This window comes from Haliaeetus albicilla, chromosome 3 (genome assembly GCF_947461875.1).
Source record: "Haliaeetus albicilla chromosome 3, bHalAlb1.1, whole genome shotgun sequence".
Lineage (NCBI taxonomy): Eukaryota > Metazoa > Chordata > Aves > Accipitriformes > Accipitridae > Haliaeetus > Haliaeetus albicilla.
The window spans coordinates 29,562,768-29,588,601 of NC_091485.1; the positions used below are offsets into that span (position 1 = coordinate 29,562,768).

Consider the following 25,834-nt stretch of genomic DNA (forward strand, 5'->3'; position numbering starts at 1 on the left):
TTTTTTTTAATTTTCATCATATTATTTATACACTATCCTCCTCCTCCCCAAGGCACTGGTATTTTCCACTCACTCTAGCACTTTGACAGAATGTTTCTCACAACCCAAAATAATTGATTATATTTATCTTTTTATCTTAACAAACATGCTATACATAAACGACTCTGTTACACATGGAAAGAGTATCTATTTGATAACAGCTCAAAATACAACCTATGCAGTGGGACCCACACAGGCCATGGGTATTGAGTATTATTTCTACTGAACAGGAACTCTGTCAACAAATCCGAACACTGAAAGTGAAAATTCTTCTATTTTTATATTGACAACTTGTGTGTTCCTTCTGGAGCAACACACAGTGTAAGTAACTGCCAAAGTATAGTTACTTTGAATTTGTGTATTCTGCTGCTGAACTTCGCAAAATGCTATCTCAAAAGTGAAATCGAAGTGAGGTTGAGTTTGTTTCATGAAACAGTATCACTTCCTAATACTAAGAACTTCTCCCAAACATCAAGAAATTGCACTCATAGACATAGTTTAGGGACTTCCCTGTCCTGAGGGAAGACATTTAATTCCAGGAGGAGTCCCAAGCTACTTAGTAAACAAAGCTAGGACTAAAATTTTTAAAAGCATATTAACCAAAGAACACATAACCCTCACTATGGAAAAGCTGATGTTTCAAGGCACAGGTCACTAGAGAATTTGTATCTGAGCAAAACCTAGTCATAGTCAAAACTGAAAGTGAATTGGTGCTCATTTCCTTTGTTAGCTTCAAGTCTTGAATCCTTAGAGTCAATAATATTTATCTATGATCTATGACATGAATCCTACTTGGCTTTCTGTGTAAGGACTCAGTGGGAGAGACATAGATCTCCAACATTTCTATTGATAAGTTTCTAATTATAGAGCTGAGCTCTCCCTACATTCCCACCACACACCCCCCCTTCTTTTACCTGAAGTTTTGAATGGTACTGAAATGATGTTAGGGGTTGTTGACATCTGTTCTGGTAGAGACAAGGCTGCTGCAGCTCCACGTTCTCGGCTTCAGCCAGTAGTGAGAGCGAGCACGTTTTCCCAATAGGCACACACACGGATACATGCATATAATACACCTTAGGCATGGCCAGCCCCACAGATCAAAACAGAAAGAAAACGCAGCAGTCACACAAATGGCTTATCAGGATGAAGGTCTGCTAGTGGGAAACACATACAGGGTGGATCCCTGCAGCAGCTGGCCTCACGTGCTCAGGATGCCCAGGAGCTGGCCCCTGGATCCCAGGTCTCCCCAGCTGCTGACACATGAACAATGACAAGCCCTGAGGACCACAAGCTCCACTCCACTTGCTGATGCAGACCCCCTCGCTCCCAGCTACGCACACCCCCTCAGAAGGACGCTATGGATACTGCAGCAAGTGCCTTTAGACCCTTGGTTTACCCAGTAGCTGGCCCCAGATCCTTGGTCTCCTCCCAGCTGCAGGCATCTAAGGCAGGTGAGCACCCAATGCCCGCAGCCCTACTCCAGTTGCTGGTACACAGGAGCCCTCTTGCTCACACCAACACACATATAGACACACACTCACTCCGAGGATCCCTCCAGTGACTGGCCTTAGATGCTCAGTCTACCCAGCAGCTGACCCTTAGATATTCTTATCTCCAGCTGCTTTGCGTACAGACACATATGGATGGGTCTCTTGGTCGACCACCAGACCCCACGGTCTCCACAGCAGTGGGACCTCCTGGACCCTTCAGTGGCCAGCTCCTCAGTTGTCTCACACACAGAGGTTGACTGAGAGACTCCTAGATCCCACAGTCTCGCCCGTAGCTGGCTTGGACCTCCTGGTACCTCCAGTATCCGGCTCTGAGAAGAAAACAGAAAGCGACGTCCACTTACTGCCGAGAAGGAACAGACATTTAGACGCAGAAAGCACTAGATGGCAGCAGTGCTCAACTCGTTCAATGTGGATACAAAAGGAGAGCAGTCACCTATATTCAGCAATGCGATTTCTATGTATTTCCCACGGCACCCGAGACAGGAATTCAATACTAAAGACAAGGTAGATAAAGCTCACAAAGCTGTTGATAAAATGCTCAGTGAATACAGTAGGCAATAGCAGAATCAAGCAATCTTCCAACTTGCCACTGGCATAAGAAAAGACATGAGGAGTAGTAATGTGACAGAACCACTAACTGTATTTCTCAGTATCAGAGAGAAAAGTATTGCATAACTGGAGAGGTATACAATGCTCCTGTCTCATCTCCCACCTCCCACTTCCAGGGGGTTGGGCAACGCCACCCTTTTCCCCTCTGCTTGCTGCACCACTGCCCTAGTGCTGCTGGAGGGAGAAACACCCCACCCTGCCAAGGACTGGCAATCTCTTCTCTGCAATTAGTGGCAACGGTTAGTGATTAATTCAGACAAGGCTTAAGCTTCAGGTACTTGAAGGAGAGCTGGTAACATGGTAAGATCCAGAAAAAAAGTGTGGTTGTGGCCCGTTCCCCTCCCCCTTCAATGACTCAGATAAACTCACTATCTAGACATGCAGGTCTCTAACCTGCATGAGTTCCCTTGTGCTACCTGATCACTAGGTGTGATTAAAAGGCATGGCCTGGTCCTGGTGATGGACAGTGCTGCTGTCCTCTAGGCACCAGCAATTATGAGGGACACAGCCCGGGTCACCTCGTGAGACACAGGATGCAGATCCCCAGCACCAGCGGTTAGTGGCTGTCCTGCAAGGGGATTAGCAAAGGCTGCGCTCAAACCTAAGCTTAGATCACACATTAATGCAGATTTAATTTCACGTTAAAAAAACTGCCGACCACCACCCAGAAATGAAGCCATACAGTGCAGCTGCTTAGCAAAATACCTTCCCTGTGCTCAGGCAATGGCCGAGAAGGTCTGAGAAGAAACCACCTGCTGAAGAAGAGCCCTTTGAAGGCGGCTCCTCTTCCTTGCAATGTCCCTCCCCTCGGCACATCCCCACCCCAGGCCAGACAGGCTCCGCAGCCAGCCCCTCGGCAGTACCCAAGGTGGTCGCCATCGCTTCCTCCACCTCTGCCCTCCACGACTGTTAGCAGAAAAGCCTCTTGGACAGGGGGAGTGGGCTAACGGCCATGCAGCCTCAACTGGGGCAGCCCCAGCCCCCCCCCCCAACGGCCACCACTGGCCCTCAGCCGCCAGGGACACGGCTGGTGGCCGAGCTGTGTCTGTAGCTCTGCTTGTGGGGCCACAGGGGAGGCTTGGGTTGCAGCCACACGCGGCTGGCATACTCCACGCTTTTTGGCAAAGCTGGCAAGAGGCACCCACATGAGGTCCCACAGCACCTCTGTGAGGGGCATGGCCCCCGGGTGGGGGGGAGCCAAAGGTGGCTGTGTACCTGGGGAAGGATGTTTTCATCAATCTGGATGCTTTTGAGAGCAGCCTCTTCCGGCTCTCCATCCCAGAAGAACTTGAAACCAAGGAAGCCTCACCTTCAGCACCATCAGTGCCATCACCTTTGTGCACAAGGACAGGGTTTCAATAGTGGTCAACAGCCAGGTCTATGTGTATTTCAAGAGCCTCAACAGGGGGGTCCCATCAGCAGGAGTCACAGCCCTCGTGTCCAAAGTCTCAAACACCCACTGCTGCTATGTGGGAGAAGACCCCCAGTGCAAGGAGCTCAGCTGGACCCTTTTTGCTTATGACACCAGGCGCTCGGTCTCCGACAGCCACATCTTCCTTTCACAGGACGGGTCTTACACTTTTACACATGTTGAGACTAGTACAAGAGAGCAAGGAGTGCTGCTCGGGGTCTACGATCTCATTTCTTCTGCTGTGACTGGCCTGTTGATCGACAGAAGCAGAGAGGATGGGGCAGGGGAGGCAGCACAGACCTATTTCAGATATAATGGTACCAAAAAGTCGTATGTCCAGCCATAGCTCTGCCACCTTCTACCTGCTGCCCAAAGGCCTTGCTAAGCTTTGACGTATGCAGACTCTTGCCTTGAGGGGTTTCACCATCCTTTGGACAACAGATGCTTTGCTTATATCTGCCAAAAATGGCTTGATCATGGAAGAAGTGACTGTCATCCCTTGGAGACTTTTCAAAGCACTACCTTCCCTGGCAGCAGTTTCTTACCTGTGACTGCTAGCAGCTCCCAGACTGCAGTCTTGACGCGGGACAGACACCTTTTCTACGGCAGCATCGGCCGGGTCACTAGCATAGTGCACCTCGCCAAGGATGAGAGCATAGATTTGAAAAATACAGGGATGCTGTGTGAAGAAAGAGGGTGGCTGACCTTACTCAGCTCTGTGATTAGCAATTTCACCCAGCCGTATGACTTCAATAAATGCAAGCCCAACTTGCAGTTAGCAGTCTGGAGAACTCAGCAGTTCTGCACTGCGGAGATCCTCATGGGAGACTTCTAGAACAAGATCTATTATGAAAGTCCAGCTTTGAAGGCCATATTTGTGCCCAAGCCAGGCGAAAGGTCCACTCCCCTGGTGACACTGAACAACAACCATGTGCTGGCTTTCAGTGCATATGTAATAGAAGTGGGATTTACATATGATGGAAACACCAAATACCTCTTGCATATAGTTCTGAAGCAGCAGTATTTCTCTGAATTTGCAGACAGACTTCTGTGACAGCATACATGATGGAGAGATGTCTACTGTCACTGTGGATATCCCTGACAATGCAGTCAGTTGTATTGATGCGGCTCCCCTGACTGCACTTGTTGCAGTGTCCTGCCCACCTACAAAACATATCAGAATTGTAAAAAAATGTAACAGCATGTGACAAAGGCCTCATTCAAGAAGCAGGACTGAGAAATAATTTCAGTTATACAATCAGCCATAACATATGAGATGCACACTTTCTTGCCAGAAAAGATATACAGCAGGACGATCACAGATCAAATATAACTTTACGAATCTGGGATGTCCTCTTCTGGTACATTATAAAAATCCTTGGATGCCAGTTTTTAAGTTATGGGGAAACAATAGATTTCAGGAGCATGTCCCTATTGTTCTACTTGAAATAAACAGAATGCATAACTATGATTATCTTTTGACTGTGCATGATGCCAACTGCATCTCTCAACCTCAAAGCTGGACTTTGCTGGAGGAACACAGTCTCCAGATCCAAATACTGCATGGACCAGAAGAAACTACATGAGCTGTAAGGATAGGAATGGACCTGAACTAATGTGGCCCTCAGTCAAGTATCAGGTTCTTGATGGAGACAAAAATAAGATCACTTTCCCTCCCTATAATGGTCTATATATCTTCAAAGCCAGTGTAGTGGATACATTTAACAGTTACTGTGATTTATCCATAACCTTCTCAGTATATGTCTATGGTGTTTTTCCCACAAACTACCTACATTTTGGGGCATCACTGACAGTCTCTCTGACTTTGCTTTTGATTTTTACAAGATACTCCCTCTCTCATTTATCACTCTAAAAATTCAGATGCAGAAGTTAAAGTATTTTGAGTGGAATTTTTCAAAGTCTCTGGGAAATCTAACTAGAGAAGTTGCCTTTTACTTCAGAAATTTTTGTTGTTACGAAAATGCAATGGAGAAACTAGGAAACTAGCTCAATGTCTTCTTTCTAATTAGAAAGTTAAAGTTTTATTATTTTGAAATTGAAAGAGATAATTTTAGATTTTTTTCCTCATCTTTCATAGTAAATTTTTCACTGACCCTATGTAGCTATTCCTATTGTTTCACTGTAGAGATAGTCTAAAAGTCTTTCCAGTACAAGTGCATGATTTCAGAAGCATGGCAGCTTTTAAATTTAATTTTAGGAAACAGCCTTTAAATTAAGTGGACTTCAGATGATTTCTTACTAATTAGTATCAATTCAGGCTGTGTGACAAAGACCAATTATCTCCAAACTTGAAGTTGTAACCAACTCCTACAGAGAGGATAGCTTTTCACTCCTGCCGAGTATCAAGAGAATACTACCTGTCTTAACTGTATTGTGAAAGCCCAGCATTATGTAGAATTCTAAATCCATTGTATGGATGGACTTATGCATTTAAAGTAATTTGGTAGACATTTTTCTAATAGGACAGTAATAGTCAATTAAAATTAAACCAACCACAATAGTAAGGAAATGGCCATTTTGTCTACAAGTTAGTTTATAGCAAAAGCAGTATTAATTGTTGTCTATTTCAGATAACTACTTTAGAATCCTGTAAATTTGCAAAGTATATGACTTTTATGTATTTATTTATTAGGCTAGTTAAGGCCTGTCGTGGTTTCAGCCCAGCCGGTAACAAAGGACCACGCGGCCGCTCGCTCACTCCTCCCGCCCCGCTCCGGTGGGATGGGGGGAAGACGGAGGAGAGGAAAAAAACCAAACCTGGAACCTCGAGGTTGAGATAAAGGCAGTTTACTGGAACAACACAAAGAAATTGCAACAACAACAACGGTACTAATGAAAAAGTATACAAAAAGAGTGATGCACAGTGCAACTGCTCACCACCCGGGACCCGACGCTCTGCCACTTCCCCCACCAAAAAGCAGAGCCCACCCCCCGGCCCGCTCCCCATTTATATACTGAGCATGATGTCCCATGGTATGGAATAGCTCCTTGGCCAGTTCAGGTCAGCTGCCCCGGCTGTGCCCCCCACCTCCCAGGTTCCTGTAAAAAATTAACTCTATCCCAGCTGAACGCAGGACAAGGCCTTATTCCATTACACAGAATGTTTAAACAGGATTTAAATAACGTAGTTTAAGATAGAGACATTAAAGACGAGTTTCTGTCATAAGTAATTTAAACTTTAATTGAAAGCTAAGATTTTTTTTGTTTCAATGCATAGAAGAGTTTAGTTTACAGGATGAGGTGACAAGTTCTGAAAACTCCACAGCTACATCAGTATAACCAGCCCTTCTAAGAAATCTTTAGAATAAAGTACACAATTCAAGGGGAATACTGCATTTAGTATGATTGCTACTATTTTTGAGAAGGTAGAAGGGGACTGATACTCAAGACCAGAAAAGGCACAAGATCTTGCTATAACATCATAGTCATCTTCTAGAACAGTAAAAATAATCAAAGAAATCTCCCTTCAGGTAAATATTGTTACTGAAGCACAAAATGGAACCTCTTTGTGAAAATTATAAAGGAGATTCTGGCCATTCCTTCTGCTATACTTGTGGCCAGCCTAATTGCAAGTGAGTCATTAAAAGTAGTCTTTGCTTGCCCACAAAATAATTAAAGGTTTCATCTCCTCTAGTAACCACCAACTATAATTACTCCAGAATTTGTGCTTAAGAGCCTGAACAACAACTTAAATGGACCTTCAAGATGCAGGCAGACTTTTAAGCATTTTTTTGCGAATAGGTTTTGCCTGTTGTCTGCCAGGGCTTTCTCCTGTGCTGCTCTGCTCCATTTCTTCCTTCTTGTCTGGTTCCAAACTATGAGATCCCATCCCTCTTCTTCCCACAATTTCTCTAAACCTGCCCTTTCCTTTTCAACCCTCCTGCCCAGCTCACATACCTTCACTCAGTTTGCCTGAATGACAACCACCACCTTTTTAAAAGCCAGATTTTGGTCCTCTTGGTTCAAAAAAGCAACAGTTGAGGTCATTCCCTTGGTAATCACTCTGCCTGCAGGCACCATCTGGCCATCATCCTTATTTTTCATTACAGTGAAGGCCCCCGGTTTTCACCTGGAAAGCTCTGTCCAACTCCACTCCTCTCTTCCTTCCCTTCCCAGTGGCTGAGTTTCCTACTGCTCTTTCATGAGACATACTCAGCCCCATTCCCTCTGAGCACTTTCTACATTCCCCCTAACTCCTCATGACAGGCAGCTTTCTCAGCACCCTTGTCAGATAGCATCATGAAGAACTCAAAGCAACTTAAGCTGAATTTTTGTACCATTCAGCCACCTAGTCACTTCTATTACCTCCATGTGGCATTCTTCTCTAATATTCTTAAGCAGCTTTAATTATAAGTACTTTGGAAGTGTGACAGTTCATACAAGCAGAACATCACTAGATACTGCCCCAAGTCACATGTACCAGTAAATGTATACAAGTTCTGTAAGCAAACTAGAAATATATGGAGTATTAGTCATCCTACTTCAATGTGCACATGAAAACTAACCAAGGAAGATTATTTTTGCTGTTTTATAGAAGAGAGAGAAACAGAACAGGCTAGCTGAATTACTAGAGCAAGTGGAAGAATAGCAAGTAAATAAACAATTTAGCTGCCATATTATGAATGTTATTTATACAATGGATTCAAATATTAGAATTCACTCTCAAACTTAAGGAAGAGATGTAAAGTGTAGAAGTCACCAGCTGCACAGATTGGTATTCTCTCCATTCACAAACTATGTCTTCATAAACATTGCATGCTTTCTATATCACGTTCGCAGCCTACTGAAGACACTATATAGCCTTATTACTCCAGATTTGCATTGCACAAAACAGTAATCTGCCAATGCAGCATTTCACCAATTTTTTGGCAAAGAAGCCTAGAACCACCTGAATTCCCATAGTACAGGATGGACCAGTGCATGCCCTCAAGTCAGAAATTGAAGGCAGAATTCATCTCTATTTAGGAGCAAGTTTGTTAGTGACTTATGCATTTATTGCTAGTTAAGGCCTTATTCCATTGCACAGAATGTTTAAACAGGATTTTTTGTGTATCTAGACATTGATTACTTTTTTTTTTTACATATATCAAGTATTCCAGCCCAGAATGAAACTGGGCATTTTGCTTTTCACCAAAAACCCCTAATGGTTTTAGGTTACAGAAGTAGTAAAAAATGAAAATTCATTAGATTGCTAAAACCAACAAAGATCCCCTGGATCTAGTAATTTCTGAGGGCTTGTTCTAGCTATCTCAAAGATGCAATATTTTGATTTACTCTGAGCTGTAGCATTGCTGTGACAGATGCATTAGGACGCTCTTGTGCCTTGCAGCAGGTTCACAGGATTCTTCTGAAGGAGTATTGCTCTGCAAGTAAGTTTCAGCCTTTGCAGAGATACTTACTTGCTCAATAGCAAGACAAGTTTCATTTCAATACAACTGTTTTTCATCATCTCTGTGGGTCCATACATAGGCACACATTGTTCCATGTGAGAATTCATTAAGGAGCCAGGTTTACCTCTACCTCCACGCTAGCTCCTCACCTAAGCAATCACATAATAAACTTCTGTTCTGACATGCCAATGACTCCATTTTGAACAGCTCCATGCTTTTTACACAGCATAATGTGCATCATGAGCAACGCACCATGAAGGAATCAGTGCCAATTTGGAAATAAAGCGTGTTAATGGTTACAAAATAGTCATTCCTTGGACACAGGATGACAGCATTCTTCTGCAGCAGTATGCTAAGCTTTAGACGTTAGTGTAACAGATACTGCTTTTCAGTAAGTTGTCTTAGAATATGACAAGTTAAAAGACTTCAGTATTTTTGTAATCACCACCTAAGGAAAGAAAATAAAGGAAAGGTTTCACTTAATTGTGAAGAGAAAGCAAAAGTTTGAGTTGTTTGGGGTGGATTTTTCTAGCTACGTGATACTGTGTCTACAGCAAAATTAAAGTCTGGCTTATTATTATAATAGGGTTGACAACCTATCCTGCTGAGCTTTGCCTTGTCAAGAACTCTTTGGGAACACTTGGTATATGTACAAAAAAAATCCAGGTCTAGATACACAAACATAGAAAAGCATCTCAAAACTGCATCATTGAAGAGGCTGCTGATTTTACCCATGCTGAACAAAAGAAAACACTACTCTAGCTCTTTTAGCTTCTTCCCACGTCATTAGCTCACCATAACCCTATAAACATTCTCAGAAACATGAGGAAGCGTCAGTCTCAGAGTATTTCCTTCAAGCCAGGCTATAAAATGTATCTTATCACATTTTTTTACCTAGATTAGCACTAACGGAAACAGCAAATGTTGGTTTACTTAATCTGAAAGTTAGGATCACTGACAAGTAACATACCAGTCACCAGGACAGCACAGCCTGGTAGTTTTGTACTGTTAGTCAAGCCTGCTCTTTACAAGAGTGCAATTTCCAAATCACAGGAGACACTATTTCTTACCAGTTTCTTCTGACAGGCTGAAAAAAAAAAAGCAGTTAAAACTTCCAACCCATATCTCACAAAACTCTTGTGGAAACATCCTCTATCAGAATAACGTGATTTGTGCCACTTGAGTATTTGAAGAAGTCTTAAAAATACACCAACTGTGACTTAGAAAATTGTGGTCTACAGCTGGATAGCTGAATGGCATCAATGATGACTTCTCTTTCCCTAAAAGAGTGCGAAGATGAAAAGAGGACTGATGACTTAGTGTAAGGCTACAATGCCAACAATCATTTAGAAAGGGTAGTCTTCCAATCTGCCCAATAGCAGAGAAAAGCCCTCACCCCCAGAAGCAATATATTTGTTAGATAATACTCAAGTATTCTCTTGATAAATCAATATGATCCACAGCCATGTTACGACTACAAAAGGTCTTGTGCTGTGAATCAGTTCTAAGACTTTTCAGGAAGTTTTAGGGCTGGGAGACAGTCATACAGTTGTACTGCATACAAGTAAAATTGGAAACCTTGTCTAAAAAGAAAAATAGGCACCTAAAGGCAGATATACTGTTTCCTAAGTCAATGTCCTAAGAAGGAATTACCTTCAGCCACAAGATACAGCAGACTATCAGAAGTCTTAGGTTTCTTCAGCTGCTCAATTTCCCTTGTACTCAGCTAACCCATCATAAACCGTAACTCCTCTTAGCTGGTTTTGCTGCACTTGATTGCATCACACAGCCTTCCCTACATTCAGCAGCTATTATTCAAATTAAAAATCCCCAGCTGATAGCAAGTAACTGAGATCTCCCAGACAGCTGAATTCTGGGGGTTGTACCTGGGAACACTGGGTAAGAACTCAAAAGGCAAATATAGCAGCTGCTACAAGTTTCAATGTACACCAACACTATATGTGGCAACAGGACAGGAACTTCACCTGAGCAAAGAGGGACAGAATGAAGACAGTACAGAATATATATACAGTATCAGCACCTGTTGATTGCTACAGCTGTATAAAAAGGAAGGAAAAAAGGCCACGAGTCCATACAGTGAATATGGTGTATGTTTTATTCTATTTACAGTACATTTGTTATAAATATAATACATTTCTTGAAAATCTTGAGTAGCTTTTTTTTAAAACAGATCAATTGTTATAGTTACATAATAAAGCAAGTGACAATTTAAATGACAATCTCATGGTTGTGAAATAGTGCATTCTGTGTTGAGATGAATGAGAAAATACTCAAACTGGTTGAAGGAATTATTTCTGAAACACCTTAGGTGGGACTTGTATGTAAACCTTGAAACATCACCAGTTTCCATAAACATGAAAACTCAAACCAAAATTTTAAACTGAAGAACTGAGAAACAGAAATGGATTTGAGACACCTTATTGAACTTCACAGTAAGGTTGGGATTTATCATGACTAATGGCTTCAGACAGGAAAAAGCCAATGAGGGTTTCTTCCTGAACCATATCCTAATACAGCCACAAATATTAACACACCATGCTGGAAGTTGTAACAGCAGTCAAGCTGCATTTTTGACAGGGCATAGGACATACAAATATGTTCAGATTTGGAGTTAAAGAGTATTTTGTGTTATGAATATCTTAATTACCAGAGAAGAAATACATTATAAAAGGATAAACGTATTTTCAGTCCAACGTGCGTTGCATTGAGAAACAAATTGACAAGTCATCTGAGTATTTTACTATTTTCTTTCCTACACGATCTTTAGTAACAAGTTAGATGTTTGAGGTGCTATTTCCAAAAACTGCAGCAAAATGTCAACCAGCAATATAAGAAAAGAATCCCATTTATTTTGTCTTTTAGTGTGATATTTTTCAGGAAGTGGTCAGATATTATTGATAATAATCAGTGCAGGCATGGAGTTCTGCTGACTCGTTTCAAACAAAGTAACTTGGTCCGCTAGCTTGGCAAATACTCTGGGTGTTCCGAGATTATAGACACCTGTATGAACGAAGCAAGCTTTCAGCTGCAAGCTATAGACCTCCTGGCTTTTAAGTTGAAGCTTGTATTGTGTTTGCCCAAGCCAGGTAAAAGATCCATGGATTTCTAGTGCTTCTGGGCTGAAAAAGAAGGCAAAGTTATTTCTCTGTATTCGAAGCATCCATACCAGTTTACATGATTCCCTCAACTGCAAGTTTTCCCCAAGATTTCAGAATGCATTATGCGTCCATCACTGTCCCCTTACAAAGAGATGCTTGTTTATGCTTTCCAAAAACTTCTTTTCAAAAGGCAGGAATTGGAAACCTAAGTTACTATTCTGGCAGTCTTTGGACGTGATAGTGCCCACCATCAGTCATCTTTGATGACTTAAAGTTACTGAGTCTTTTTTACTGCCTGCAATAATTTCCCTTAAGTCACTGCCTTCCCCAAATGCATCATGCTTGCTTTGTTTCCCACATCACCACTCTCATCTTTAAGAGATTAAGATTCTTCTAAAAAGACAAAGCTAGACTTTGAAAGGATAACAGTTGCAATCATATAGACAGAACTGCACTTAACATTTTATCAAGATGCTAAATGCAGCTTCAAAAAAAAAAGGTCATGTCTATGTCCTCTTTCCTACTACATCTACATCCACATACACACCCATCCCCACAAACATACACACACTGAGACAGAGTACCTAAGGTACCCTTGGGTATCTTCATGGATCCCTATGTTCACCCATTAGCTCAATTTAACTCTGGGTCCTTACTTCTTGACAAACACTTTTTAGTGTTCTTTGACTCACACTTAACACACTCCTTTACAGCAGCTCTCCCCCTTGGCTCAGATGAATCAATACAAAAGTTTAAAACATTTCTTTGGTTCCCAATATACCATACACTATATACAGAACATTAATCATACATATATGTATAATGAATTTCAGTATATTCCTAGCTTTTTATATAATGAACACGTAATACTTAACAATAGACGTGGTAACAAGATCCAAGTTGTCACAGGTTTTGGAATCCCTACATAAGGCATTCTTGCGCCTGTCCCATGAACTAAAGTTAAATCAGAGTGCATGTCACAGAAGTAGTCAATGTGGACATACAGTGCTTTAGAGACATTGCATTAATATATTGGTTTGGGGATGGGAGGTGTGTTTCATTTTCTGTTTGCTTTTAGGACATTTCAAGGCACTTGACTACACTATCCTTTCAAAGACATGTCTTACAACACTGTTACAAAGCATGACCATCTTGTGAAAACACACCAGAGCAGTGAATAGCTTCCTAATCTCAACTGATAAATAAAACAGACTTAAGTCTTCTGTTCTCTATTTCTGAACCTGTGTGTTAAGCCCTGGCCTTTTAATTTCTTACTTGCCTGGACAGACTGTGTCTGACACAGAAGCAAGTGTTCCCCATGACTAAGCCTACCTCAATGTCTTCACAATCTGCCTTCCCCCTCCTGCCATTCAATCAGGGATCCCACAGAGTCTATTTTGTTGTAAGCAGACCAAGTAGCATTATGTCTACTGGGGGGGCAGGGGTGAGCTGGTGTCACCCAAAATATGAGTTAACAGATGTGGAAAAGTTAACAATGGTGTATCATGGTACAGAATTCTCTCTCCCACAGAATCCTTAGTAAAACTTTTAGAAACAATCAACAAAATTTTCCTCAGTGCTAATATTTTCATACATAATACTACAGTTCTAAGCAAAAAGCCAGTCATAAGAATCAACTGATAAACCAAGGTGAAGTCTTAAAAACACCTAAGGTTCAATGACATCTTACACTAAGCTAAATTGCACAAGGAAGTACTTCTTTAAACTTCAAAAGTTTTCTACAAATTACTTGATATTTTAAAAATTAAAACTCCACAATATATGTTTAATAAAATAAGGTTGCTGAAGTTCATATTTCACTAGTTCAAAAGCATTTCCACTTTCCTAGAAAAGATCTGCAGAGTTTAACTATTCAAAAGCCACAATTCAAGGTCCTGTCTTAGCAATAGTCAGAAGCAAAGTAAAACCGAGCACTGACTGAAGACTCCCATTTGGCTGTATAAAGCCTTTACTTTATCATCTTCCATTCTATGAAAGAAGCCACTGTTGAAAAAAAATCATATTCTAGATATTCAATACAGTTAAAAGATTACAACACTCCCCCAAACTAGGAAGCAATCTCAAAAAATACAGTTTTATTAATATTCACACATTACCTTGTTGTTTTATGCCGCAAATCAATCATTACATCTACAACAGCCTGGGAACAATTGGAAAGTAGGAGAGTGACAGGTACCAGACAGAGGCTGTGAAAAGAAATAGTTCCATAGTAAAGGAAAAAAGTCTTACTCTGGATAGTCTTAATTATACTCTTCAATAAGTAAAATAAATTTCAAGTAATATAAAATTAACATGTAGTTGTCTATTATGCAACAGTCAGTGTACATAGCAATGTAATCATTTACATTGACTAGAGTTTCCTATAATAAAAGCTATTGAGGCAAACAGCATTGGCTCAATTGAGCCAAATGAAGTTACCACCTTCCTTCATCCAGCTAAGAAAGACTAGTAAAATCATTAATAATACCTAGTTTACAGGATATCTACTGTTATGACAAGAGACATTTCAGAATGGGATAACATGGCCCACTATGCTACTCTCTGAACCGCTGTTTAGTGCATTTTGTCTAGATACTTTTCTTCTGCACTGTCTCCTGTAGAGGAATTGCTGGCATCTGGCCTAAAGTTTTAGCCAGAACAGTGCCCAAATGGAACAGACAGCACATACACATTTGGTGTTAATTTAAGCCTTTACTCTGAATAAAACTAATACAGTTAGTCGATATTCTGCTTGCTCACAATTAGTATGATTGTTTTTATAAGAAATGCTGCAGCATGAAAAACCCCAATATATCCACAGGCAGGTACACAAACTACTGCAGTTGAAACAGCTCTATGTATGCAACAAATGATTTCTGTCACTGGAATTCCTTGCCATTGCTTAACAGTTTAAATATCCTAAACTTGACTAACAAGAAAAGAACAATTAGCAACTAAAATGCATAAGATATGAACTTGTTACTGGAATAATGCATGCTTTGTAACTGTCATTAAAACATGCCACCTTACAAAACGTTTAAATATTATATTTTTATTACGAAAGAAATCCCTTTCTTTTGGCCACTTACTTATATTAACTGAAATTCTAGAAAAAAGTATAACACAGTAGAGTTCTCAGATAAAACAACACAAACCTAACTAGGTAGCTTCAAGTACAATTCACTTCATACCTGGAAACGAATCCAGAGGGCTTTGTTGAGATCATTTTAATTTGAAAGACTCATGGCTTTCACAGGCCCCAATTAATTCACTCTAGCAGTCTGGTTTTTGACAGAGGTTAATTCTGATGTTCTTCCAGGAGACAAGCCCCAGTGATCTAAACTGTTACTACCTTTCCTTCCAACATAAATCAGAACCATGTGCAGCTAATCTTGGCAAGTCAGATGATGTAGATATGCAGTTCTTTTGACTTAAGTACCACTTACTTTCTGTCTGCCTCCTCAAAGTAGTCACACTGTTTACTCTGACACCAAAAATAAACACAAAGCCAGCAGAGTAATTATTTTTCTTGCAGTAAGTTTAATAACTTTACTAGTTAACATTAAAACTGTCAACTGTGGTATTACAGCCTGTTTCTCTACATGAAACTTCCATTTTACCTATACAATTCTGAAGCAGTGAGTTTAAGAATTGTGCAAGATTTCACCCTTGCACACCACACTTTAACCCTTTATATCATAACCCACATAGCATCTCTCAACATTATTTACGTCAAATTAAAAATATTTCAAGAGTTTCTAAAGAAAACATTGCACAAACCTTTTTTGATGAAAAGAATGATTGAAAGACTCTGGATAATGAAGACTTGTCTTGATAAGATTAGAAAGCTGCTCTGGTGTTGGTCTTGCAGGTACTGGTATGTTTTCTGGTCGAAAAAACTTTAAGAGAACCATTTCTGGTAATTCCTGAAACACAAATTCAGAGTGACATTTAAAATATTGACATAAGGTACTGTGCAACACAACACAAGAAATCCAGTCACAGAAGCTACAATTTTCCATTACAAACTAACTCCAGGGAATTAAGTCTACAGCATCATGAAGCTTACAGTTTTTTCCAATGTGTTTTTATTTAAGTGAGCTAGAGGAGGAACTGATACGATTTATCCGTTACCATCTTTTGAGACAGAGACTTCACAGCTGCCTGTGAAAACACTACCTGTGCAAGCTTCACAAAGGCATGCCATTGTTGCAGTGGTTTGTTAGTGTTTGGTTTTGTTTCTAAGGAAAAGGGACAGCATTTAAACAGTTCCCTATTCAGCAGCTGCACCTAAAAAAAAAAATTCCATCACCTACCCTGGGAAGTTCAAAACAGGAAAGCCAATAGCCAAGTTTCCCAAAACGGATCCAAAGTAAAGCAAACAGAAGTTTATAGGAACACGCTAACAATGACAGAAGGATTTAATAATGCAGCGTATCTTAAAAATCTTATGCCAAGCTCTTGCAGATATGAAAGTTACCTTTGTCCCCAGCTGAAAGCCCAAGACAAGCACTGACACACTACTTGGGATTCATCCTAACCCTGTGGGCAGAATCAACCTCTGAAGCAGAGTAAGTCAGATGGTACAGAAAGATGCAACACCAAACGAGGCAATCAGGCTGCATTTGATCCAGCATTACAGCACTACTGTAACTCTGTCCAACATCATCTAATCTGTTTTGCAAACAGAATTTATTTGGGAAGAGGCTGCCTTTCATTATTCCCTTATGAATCTATTCTGCAAAATGTCCACCTTAAAAGAAAAAAAAAAAAGAACTTGCAGCAATAAGTATGACTGACTACTAAAAGCAAGTGAAAGATTTTTTAAAAGCCACCAATAAGTCAGTACAGCATAAGAAAGTAATACTATTTGTTTAAGGGTGGTGGATTGTACCTTCTAAGTTGAAAAGAAATACTATAGGCAACAAAACCTGACTCAAAATAACAAACAGTGGGAGTGTGAATGTCTCAGTCACTGTCTGCCTGTGCTGGTAATACCAGGAAAACATCAAATGTTTTATCAAGCTTACAATTCTTTCTTGGGAAAAAAAAAAGGGGGGGGGGGGCATTTAAAGTAATTTGAGAAGAAAAAAAAGATATTTCACAGTAACAAATATATTTTAAGTGATGAATTAATTTGGTATTTCCACCCTACCCTATGGGTATCTAACTTGATGAAAATTGACAGCATGAAACACACTGGCCTCCAAAAGATGAGATTATAGGATTTCATTTAAATTAATCTTTCCCCTCAAATTACAGTCCAACCAATTATTCAATGCCCTCTTCAACCACATCTCAACATCCTACACACTGTAGTTTGCCCTAGCGTCAATTACCTGTTCCAAGTCCTCCCAATCAGAATTCCCGAGTATTTTTTTAAAACCCTACAAAAGACAAATACGAAGGTTTATCTCTACAAACAGACAAGAACATCATGAAATGCAGCAGGAACATTTACTGGTAAAAGCACAGCGTGCCATTAATATTTCAAACCTTTAGTTCTAGTATTATACCCCTACTGAAGGACTGGAAAGCAGTAAGATTAACCATTTACCATCACAGAGCTAAAAATTCCAGCCAGCCTCTGGGTACCAGACTCAGAAAAGATGTCTGTGTCTCCAAGTTCAGCTGCTCAAAGTCTACAGTTTTTTGCAATTGTGTACCTAGAACAAAGGCTAAGGCATATCATTTTTGAACGCGATTCTCTCACATAATGCTTCAGGAGAGAATTATGCACTTCTGAATGGTAACCAAGAAGATGTACATACAGATCAGGGAGCTGCCTAGAGATAGCTAATAAGAAATGCTAGGTTTAAGGATGCATTAAACTCCTGCCCTACTCTGTAGCTTGGGAAATTGGATCAAGGCTACAAAAAAAAAGACACCCATACCTACTTGGGCACCTGTACACTCCCTCCAAGAATACACACCAAGCAGATAACAGCCTCAAGACTTTTGGTTGTTTACACTTAGAAACAAAGCAAAACAAACCAAGAATTAAAACAGGTGGTATTTTGTTGCTGAACTGCTAGAATACCAGCCCAAATGGAGTATTGCCTTTATAAAGGCAAAAATAGAAGTCCTGACACCTGAAGTCTGCTTGTTGACCCATGATGGCTCCTCACAAAGTCTCCAGAAGTGCCACAGGCTCCAATAGACAGCAAGCACCATATACTGCACACAAGAAGGCCACAACAATGGTAAAGGTACTCCCTTTAAAAAATGGTTAAGGTGTAATTTGAAGGTCTCATCCATACATACTGGTAGAGGTACAGATAAGCTTGACTGAAAGACTTCATCATAAGAACAGTTTGGAAGAACTGTATGGGGCGGGGGGGTGGTGGTGGTGTGCTTTTTGTTATTGTTTTAAATTTTATACCTGCATTAAGCTTTTTGGGTTTTTACTAGAAACATACAACAGACAGTAGCACCAGAACCGCACTGCTCCCACAGTTACCTTCCAAGACCTACAAACTGCGCAGTTGGTGCTAGGAAAGATGTTTCTATTTTTAGAAAGCTTTCTGCTGCCCCAAGCCATCTACAAAGGCCAGCTTCAAAGAAAGATACTTAAAACTAGACACAAGCCTGCTATTCCAAGTAGAATTATCTCAACATATTCACTTATTCAGTAGTTACAAAAAAGCAAAGTCCTTTAGAGTCTGATGTTTTGCTACTTTGAAACAAAGTTACATGGTAACCCTACTTATACTTCTGAACTGCGTATTAGACATTCACACCAGTTTTGGGTATCTCCTGAAACTGCACTAAGCTAAAAGCTGGAAAATTCAACATTTACACCATTCAAAGCATCTTTCGCATTATCTGATAGATGCAATAGACAGGTCTGTCCATAATACATTCTTTAATCTCTTAGAATGCACTTTCAAATTCAAAAGTTCTTCCTTTCTATCAGATGGATGGAAGTGATGGTATCTATCTTCACACGCAGTTATTTTAAAGGATTTTTCTATGTAATACTAGACAACTTAAAGTTTTCAATTTCTAAAACAATCTTATCAATGACTGGGTCAATGTGCTCTTAAACACACCATAAAATGTTAACCACTGCGATTTGATGTGCAAGTCGTATGGAAATTCAGCATATTTGCCTGATAAATCACAAGTTACACATAGCCAAAAGGATTATTAACATGCTCGGTCAAGTATGAGGGACCAATATGCACAGCACAGAAGAAAACCTAGACAGGAAACTCTTGAACAACACTAAGTTTAAGTGAAAGCAGAATACATGGAAGCAACAGAAGAAGAGTGAGACAAAGTGAGATGTGTCTTTCTCCCTTTCCCGTCTTAGATCAGAGAACTCCCATTTTAAAACCTCAGTTTTAAGTTGGTTTCCTTCACCATGTGACTCGTCTATATTCATTCACCATGTGACTCATCTATATTCATTCTAGCTCCTAACTATAGAAATGACAACTCCAGGAATAGCATTTTACTAAGACACCAGCAATAATGCATTTGAAAACACAAATAGCAGCAGCTTTCCAGTCCATCAACGGGTAAAGCAACAGATGTAGCTTTGCAGCTATTTGGAATATTTCATTCATAACAATAACATAAGCCAGTCCTCCCAAATTGGTACAGTAAGTGGTACATTAATTGATACAACAGAGTGGAGAATGTACACTTCAGCTCTCGTTTGTTTACCCTTAAGAACTTTGCTTTCCTTCCACCAATCTGGTTTAAAGAAAGTCTTAAATCCATTCCAACAATCTGTGTTTGATTCAAGTATCACTTCCCATGTATTCTGTAAAAAAAAAAATTCTGAACTAGCACAAGATGTCACTTCCAGTAATTCACTGTTAGGAAAAATAAAGTTGTTTAAACCTTACCCACTCCTACCTTTCAGACATTCCTACTTCCAACCAAACTGTTGCTGCCTCACCAAGCTGCATCTAGATTACGAAGCAGTGTTACTAAAAATTATCATCTCCGAAGTGAAACACTGCCAAAAAGCCTGCATCCATGCTGTATGCATTTTATGGATTTTACTTTGGGCTAGCACTGGTCTAATCCACAAGATGGATTGAGCAGCCCAGAAGCACACCACATGCAGTCCTGGAGCACATCTGGATTAAATCTGCCTGGAAGGTATCCACTTAGTGCATTACAAGACCACTTCACAATGAAAACAGAGGGCTGTAAATGGAGACAGTATCTTAAAAAGGTACACCTGATGTAAAACACTCATAGACACTTTATCTCATCCAAACTTCAGTCAAAACTAAGTTTACGCTCACATGCTAATGTTTTCAGTCATATGGGTGCACTATACCCAACACGCCAGCAAGCCCAAGTAACAAGCCTCTACTACACTGCTTCTCACCTTCCACTATGAAGTCTTTGCTAATCAGAAGCGTGGCAAATGCCCAGCTCCACACTACTACTTCCATCCCACCATATCACACAGTGCTTTTCCTTTGGAGTTTTTGGATTGAATTCACCAGATTAAAAAATATGGGAGACAGCAATAAGAAATAATATCAATCAACAGCCCTGACTGTGAATGGATGTTTAAAGTATTTGAAGTTTTTGTCCTTTTACTAAGTTAAGGTAGAGAGATCAAGAACAAGAGACAGAATAGCTGTATTTTGGATGCAATCATAAGCTGACCTTCAGTTAAAACAACTCGATTCCTGAAAGCAAGTTTCAGAAGAGAAACAGAACCCATAGCAATATTGTTGTCAAAAAAAGAATGGCCATTAGTTACAAATACCCAGCTAATTTTTATTAGTGAGGCTTTTACTACTTGGACTCAAACACCTACTGCCAACACATCTGTTCAGACCTATTCACTTTACTAACACCTTATGTGATTTATTCTTCACATATTGTTACTAGTGACTATAACGTATCAACTTTGTGGCTACTTTTGTGTTTCTGATTCAAAGAAATAAACTATATTTAGGATTTTTTCCCTACCTCTAGCAAAAGGCCATTTTTTTCAAAAATACAAGTGAGAAAGGATTATTCAGAGAGCTTTCTGTATGAAACAAAGAAATATTTAACTGAGTCAATATTCTTTAAGTGTTCCTTCAAGCATACTATGTGTTATGATTCCAAACTTCTAGAACATAAAGATGTAAGTAGTTCATCACATCACCTGACAAGTCTACATCCAGTAACCTATGCTCAAAAGCAGTGCTATTTAAACACATAAAAAACCCTGCAGTGTAAACAACAACAAAAAAACCCTATATTCAATGACAGAAAACCAGTAAGTGTCAAAATCATAGTTATCATTGTCTTGGTTAGAATGAAAAAAGTCTACAATTCATAATTCTATTTTGAACAGACATGGGAATGAAGCACATGCATTTGAGCATCCAAGTAAAATTTGTATAGAATTTTACTGTTTTCTTTCTTTTTATGCTAGTACACACAGGAATTTTACCCAGAAAAATATTTTAGGCCTCCCCCAAGCTCCACTGGTGTTTTATAGAAACCAGAGGTTTTATCTTGATTTTATCAAATTTTATGGCAAGTTATGCTACTGCAATACAGGAATAATCACATCCTGCTGTCTGTTCCACATCCCTGTTGTATGCATTACATGTTCCACAATGAACCAAGCAGAAGTAACCACCTGTCCCTACATCTTAGTCAGCAGTCTAACATCTTAGCTTAGACATACGATAAAGGTTACTTTATATCAGTGCACCTAACAACCAATCTACCAGCAACTGCTGGAAGAACTTCAGAAACATAACGGTGCCAATGAATATAGATATACTGCTCTTCTACTACAGTGCTTTACTGCAGCTTTGTTTCCCTGGAAAGTTCTAGAAGCTTCTATAAATCCAAACTAAACCCTTAAAAGCTAGCAAAGAATTAGTCTGAGATATACTATAATTGACAAAGCAGCAGAAGCCAACCAGTACATAGAATTTAACTAAAATATAAAGCAAGCTATCTTGATTTGTTCAGTGTAGTTATTTGATGAATTCAGATAAGAGTTGAGACTTTCCTTAGAGGACTAAAAAAATTAAAATAAAAGGGGTGCAGAGAGAAATAATCTTTGTGTTTTCTCCATGTCTATTGTGAGACTGGTCTTGGTTGGGGGTGGCTGTATAGCCAGACAGACACAAATTCCTTTGCTGGCTGCAACAGCATGAAGCAGAAGCAGTTCAAGTCAAGAAGAAAGTCGCTGAAGAGGAGCAACAAATAGAACACAGCAAGAAATGCAGGGAGTGGACTCTTGCATCCTAGGTGACACCCTGTTCACAACCTGCAAATAAATTTATTTTTTCAGATCTGAGCAGCCCTCTATCATTTAAGAACGGGTAACCAACATGCATTGGTAAAAAGCACGCATCTCCATCTCCCTCTGCTGTCTAGACCACAGAAAACAACTAACTTCTATACTGTCAGCACAAGACATTCAGGAACAGTCTAAAGTTTCCAACCCTGTTCATGACTAGAGAATAAAGACAGATTACAAGACAAACTATTTGAATGTTACATTTTAAGTCTCAAAACTATATACTGAAAACATTAAGTTAGAAGTAATGTTTGGGTTTGAGATTTCCTCCTTCCATAGCTTTTCACTGCTTGTCTAACTTTAATGCAAGAAAAAGATCATTCAAAGACAATATGCAATCCTTAATAGATTAAGTATATTATTTTCTCTACCTAGCTTCATTTAATCCTATTTTGGGGATTCTCTTACTTCTTAAATGTGGAATGAATGAAGTAAACTGCTTCAAAGTCTCAAATCATGTAATTTGTTATACCTCACCTCCCATCTCAGAGGGGTTTACAATCCTCAGAGTATAAAGTGCAAATTAAAAAAAAAAATAGTAGTATGTAAGCACATGAAATTTCTCAATCCTTAGCAGTCTTGAGATTACAGACTCTTAAAATCCAAGTTAAATCTGGACTTTGGTTACCATGAGGACACCGAATTTACACATTTATTAAAAACAACTACCGTTACTCTTATACCAGATTTCAACTGCATCACAATGCAGATGCATCTTTGCTTCCAACCAAGGTACAGAATACTTCAACGGAAGTATGTTCCTTATGCCGAAGAAAGTGAATAGAATAATCAACGTAGCATCTATCTGAACATAGCTGTAATAATAATAATAGTTGATGAGAAACAGGTTATAGACAAAGAATACTAATAGTAGCACGTATTCCTCAAAACAAATTGAGGGTACATCTGGATCCCCCTTGTTGCTGGTGGCAGAATTAGTTTTTTAGTTTGTAACTGAACTTGATGCAGACAACTAGAGTTCCAGTGCAATCAACAAGTAGTGTTAATTTCTACCCCTAGCATTATTCAGTCATTTGTTTACTTTAGGATGCAGATGTGATTCATTCCTACCTCTTCTCTTCCCACCCATTTGCTAGAATCAGACTTCAGTGACATCAGAAGTAGAAGTCCATAGTGTTTTCTCTCCTAACTTTAGAAGTCTACAGTGTGACCTACTGTTCTACATACACCTTAAGACAGGAAAGATAATACCAGAGTGGGCAGTTGTCATTAGACTAATACAGCCTAGTATGGCTCAGCACAACTTGAGTCCACATGTGCAAAGGCTTTTTCTGGGGTGGGAAGGGTGGGGGGCTGATGTGTGGTGTGTGTTAAGTGAAAGAAAATCATCTTCAGACATTGGAACTTAAAATTTTCCTATTTTTCACCAATGAACACCAGCCAGTTTAGCTCAAACTACATGCCCCTTTCAACCTATTCCCATCTATTTCACAGCACAAAGTAGTAAATGGAAAAAATCATCTTAATGATGTAAAAATACTTAAAGGCTTATGAACCAAAACCAAGTGCACAGCTTCAGAGTAATTCACTACTTACGTTATAGCATGATATTTATAGGAAAACACATTTGACCTATAATTTTGTCAAGAAAACAATAATGTATAGTACTATTTACTGTAACTTTGAGTAAGAGCTCACTAAAAGCTATATACGATGTTTGTAACATTGGTAAAAACATAATGAGAATCGCACCCAAGCAAGAAGGAACAGCAATGTACTGCTCAGCAGAAAACTAAACAAGTACAAGACTTCTCTTTTTTATTTTGCACATTAGTCTTCACACACAAATTGCATATAGCATAGATGTTTTTACAGAAACTTATCTATAGCTTCCATAGCTGTTACTGATTCATGTATCAGGAGACATCCACCAGTTTCTTACAGATGCTATTTTATTTGAACAATCAGACAGGCTATAAACTTCAAAGTGAAATAATACGCTGTTAATTGATCAATTCCAATGGAGCTCTCAATGTCTTTTTAAGTGCTCCAGCATTTCTGCTGTTCTAACATTTTACACTACAGGTTGTCACTTTAAAGTTGTGCATAGTAGTAGAAATTGTAAAATTGATTTTGTAACACTCAAAAATAATACCACCATTTTACTATGAACTTTGTTATGAAATAATCGTTAACTTTGACTTAATACCGTTAATAAGCTCCTAGTTCTACCCTGAAATACCACAGAACAGTTTACAGCAACAACTGCATAGTATACTTGTATACTGCTTTTCTCATCTTCAAACTGAGCCTAGCTATTTCAATATAGATGACTTATCAAAATTGAAGTCTGAATCATTTAGTAATAACACGTATCTGATGTTAGATTCTACAGAAGGACCCGAAGTGACTCCACTTATTTACAAGAAAACACATCAAGTCTATTTTGGGAAAGAAGCAATTGTAAACAAAAACTTCACACTAGATTACCTGCTTCTGAGGAAAGGAAAAAGCCTCCTTCCCAACTGTATTAAGGGCAACATGATGCTGGCCCTCCAAAATAAGCTGCTTGTTGTCTTCCACAACATATGCCTACAGAATATAATAGAAAGACATTAGCAGACCAGAAACAATCATAACCTTCATAACACAGAATTACTGACTTTCCTCCTGACTTAAGTGGAAGATGTTGTACTGTTCAAAACCTAAAGGCTAGCTTGACATATATTTATTTTATGTGTATGTTTTTAATTTTGCAAGCACAGACAACTGCTAAAGTTTAGACTGCCAATTTCCACTACTTAATATTCACATTCTGGTAAATGAGATACTCTTCCTCAAAGCAGACTGGGTCACTCTTACAGTTCTGATAAAAGCAAGCATTAACAAACCTCTTGGTTTAAGACTTCAGAATTTTCTCTTTTAAGAGAACTTATAAGAACTCTGTGTATCCGGAGTAATTGTTTTGGGTTTGTGTGGCAGGGTTTTGGGAGCAGGGGAGGGGCTGCAGTGGTGGCTCCTGTGAGAAGCCGCTAGAACTCCCCCCGGCTCCAAGTCGGACCCACCTCTGGCCAAGGCCGAGCCCATCAGTGACAGTGGTAGTGCCTCTGGGATAACAGATTTAAGAAGGGAAACCTGCAGCAGAGTAGGGGATTGGAATGTGAGAGGAACCTCTATGCATATACTAAGGTCAGCAAAGGAGGGGGAGGAGGTGCCCCAGAGGAGGGGATGCCCCTGCAGCCCATGGTGACACAGCAGGCTGTCCCCCCCAGTCCATAGTGGGGAGTGGGGGAGCAGATGCCCACCTGCAGCCCATGGAGGACCCCACACCAGAGCAGGGGGATGCCCCTGAAGATGGCCGTGACTCCATGGGAAAGCCCGCACTGGAGCAGTCTGTGCCTGAAGGACTGCAGCCCATGGGAAGGACCCAGGTTGGAGAAGCTCATGGAGAACTGTCTCCTGTGGGAGGGAACCCATGCTGGAGCAGG

General features: G+C 39.9%; 2 protein-coding genes across 5 annotated transcripts in view; one reads left to right on the forward strand and one right to left on the reverse strand.

Annotated features, from left to right (window-relative positions):
* The first annotated feature begins 1,396 nt into the window (after positions 1-1,396).
* CATSPERD (cation channel sperm associated auxiliary subunit delta) lies at positions 1,397-6,232 on the forward strand. The gene is given in 7 exon segments (XM_069778622.1): positions 1,397-1,490; positions 3,331-3,482; positions 4,611-4,763; positions 4,765-4,890; positions 4,893-4,958; positions 5,090-5,326; positions 6,224-6,232. Coding segments are annotated over 7 exon segments (837 nt in total).
* A 4,842-nt stretch (positions 6,233-11,074) lies between these two features.
* The window catches only part of TRAPPC8 (trafficking protein particle complex subunit 8), a 57,985-nt gene continuing 43,225 nt past the window's right edge, over positions 11,075-25,834 (reverse strand). For 2 of the 4 annotated variants that reach the window (XM_069779234.1, XM_069779236.1), the window contains 5 exons: positions 24,837-24,938; positions 17,440-17,487; positions 15,881-16,026; positions 14,218-14,307; positions 11,075-12,121 (listed from right to left, as the gene is read on the reverse strand). In XM_069779234.1, coding sequence (XP_069635335.1) covers positions 11,887-12,121; positions 14,218-14,307; positions 15,881-16,026; positions 17,440-17,487; positions 24,837-24,938 — 621 coding nt within the window. In that variant the 3' untranslated portion in view covers positions 11,075-11,886. The remainder of the gene's footprint in view (positions 12,122-14,217; positions 14,308-15,880; positions 16,027-17,439; positions 17,488-24,836; positions 24,939-25,834) is intronic. The other 2 variants (XM_069779235.1, XM_069779237.1) reach the window with 1 other exon arrangement.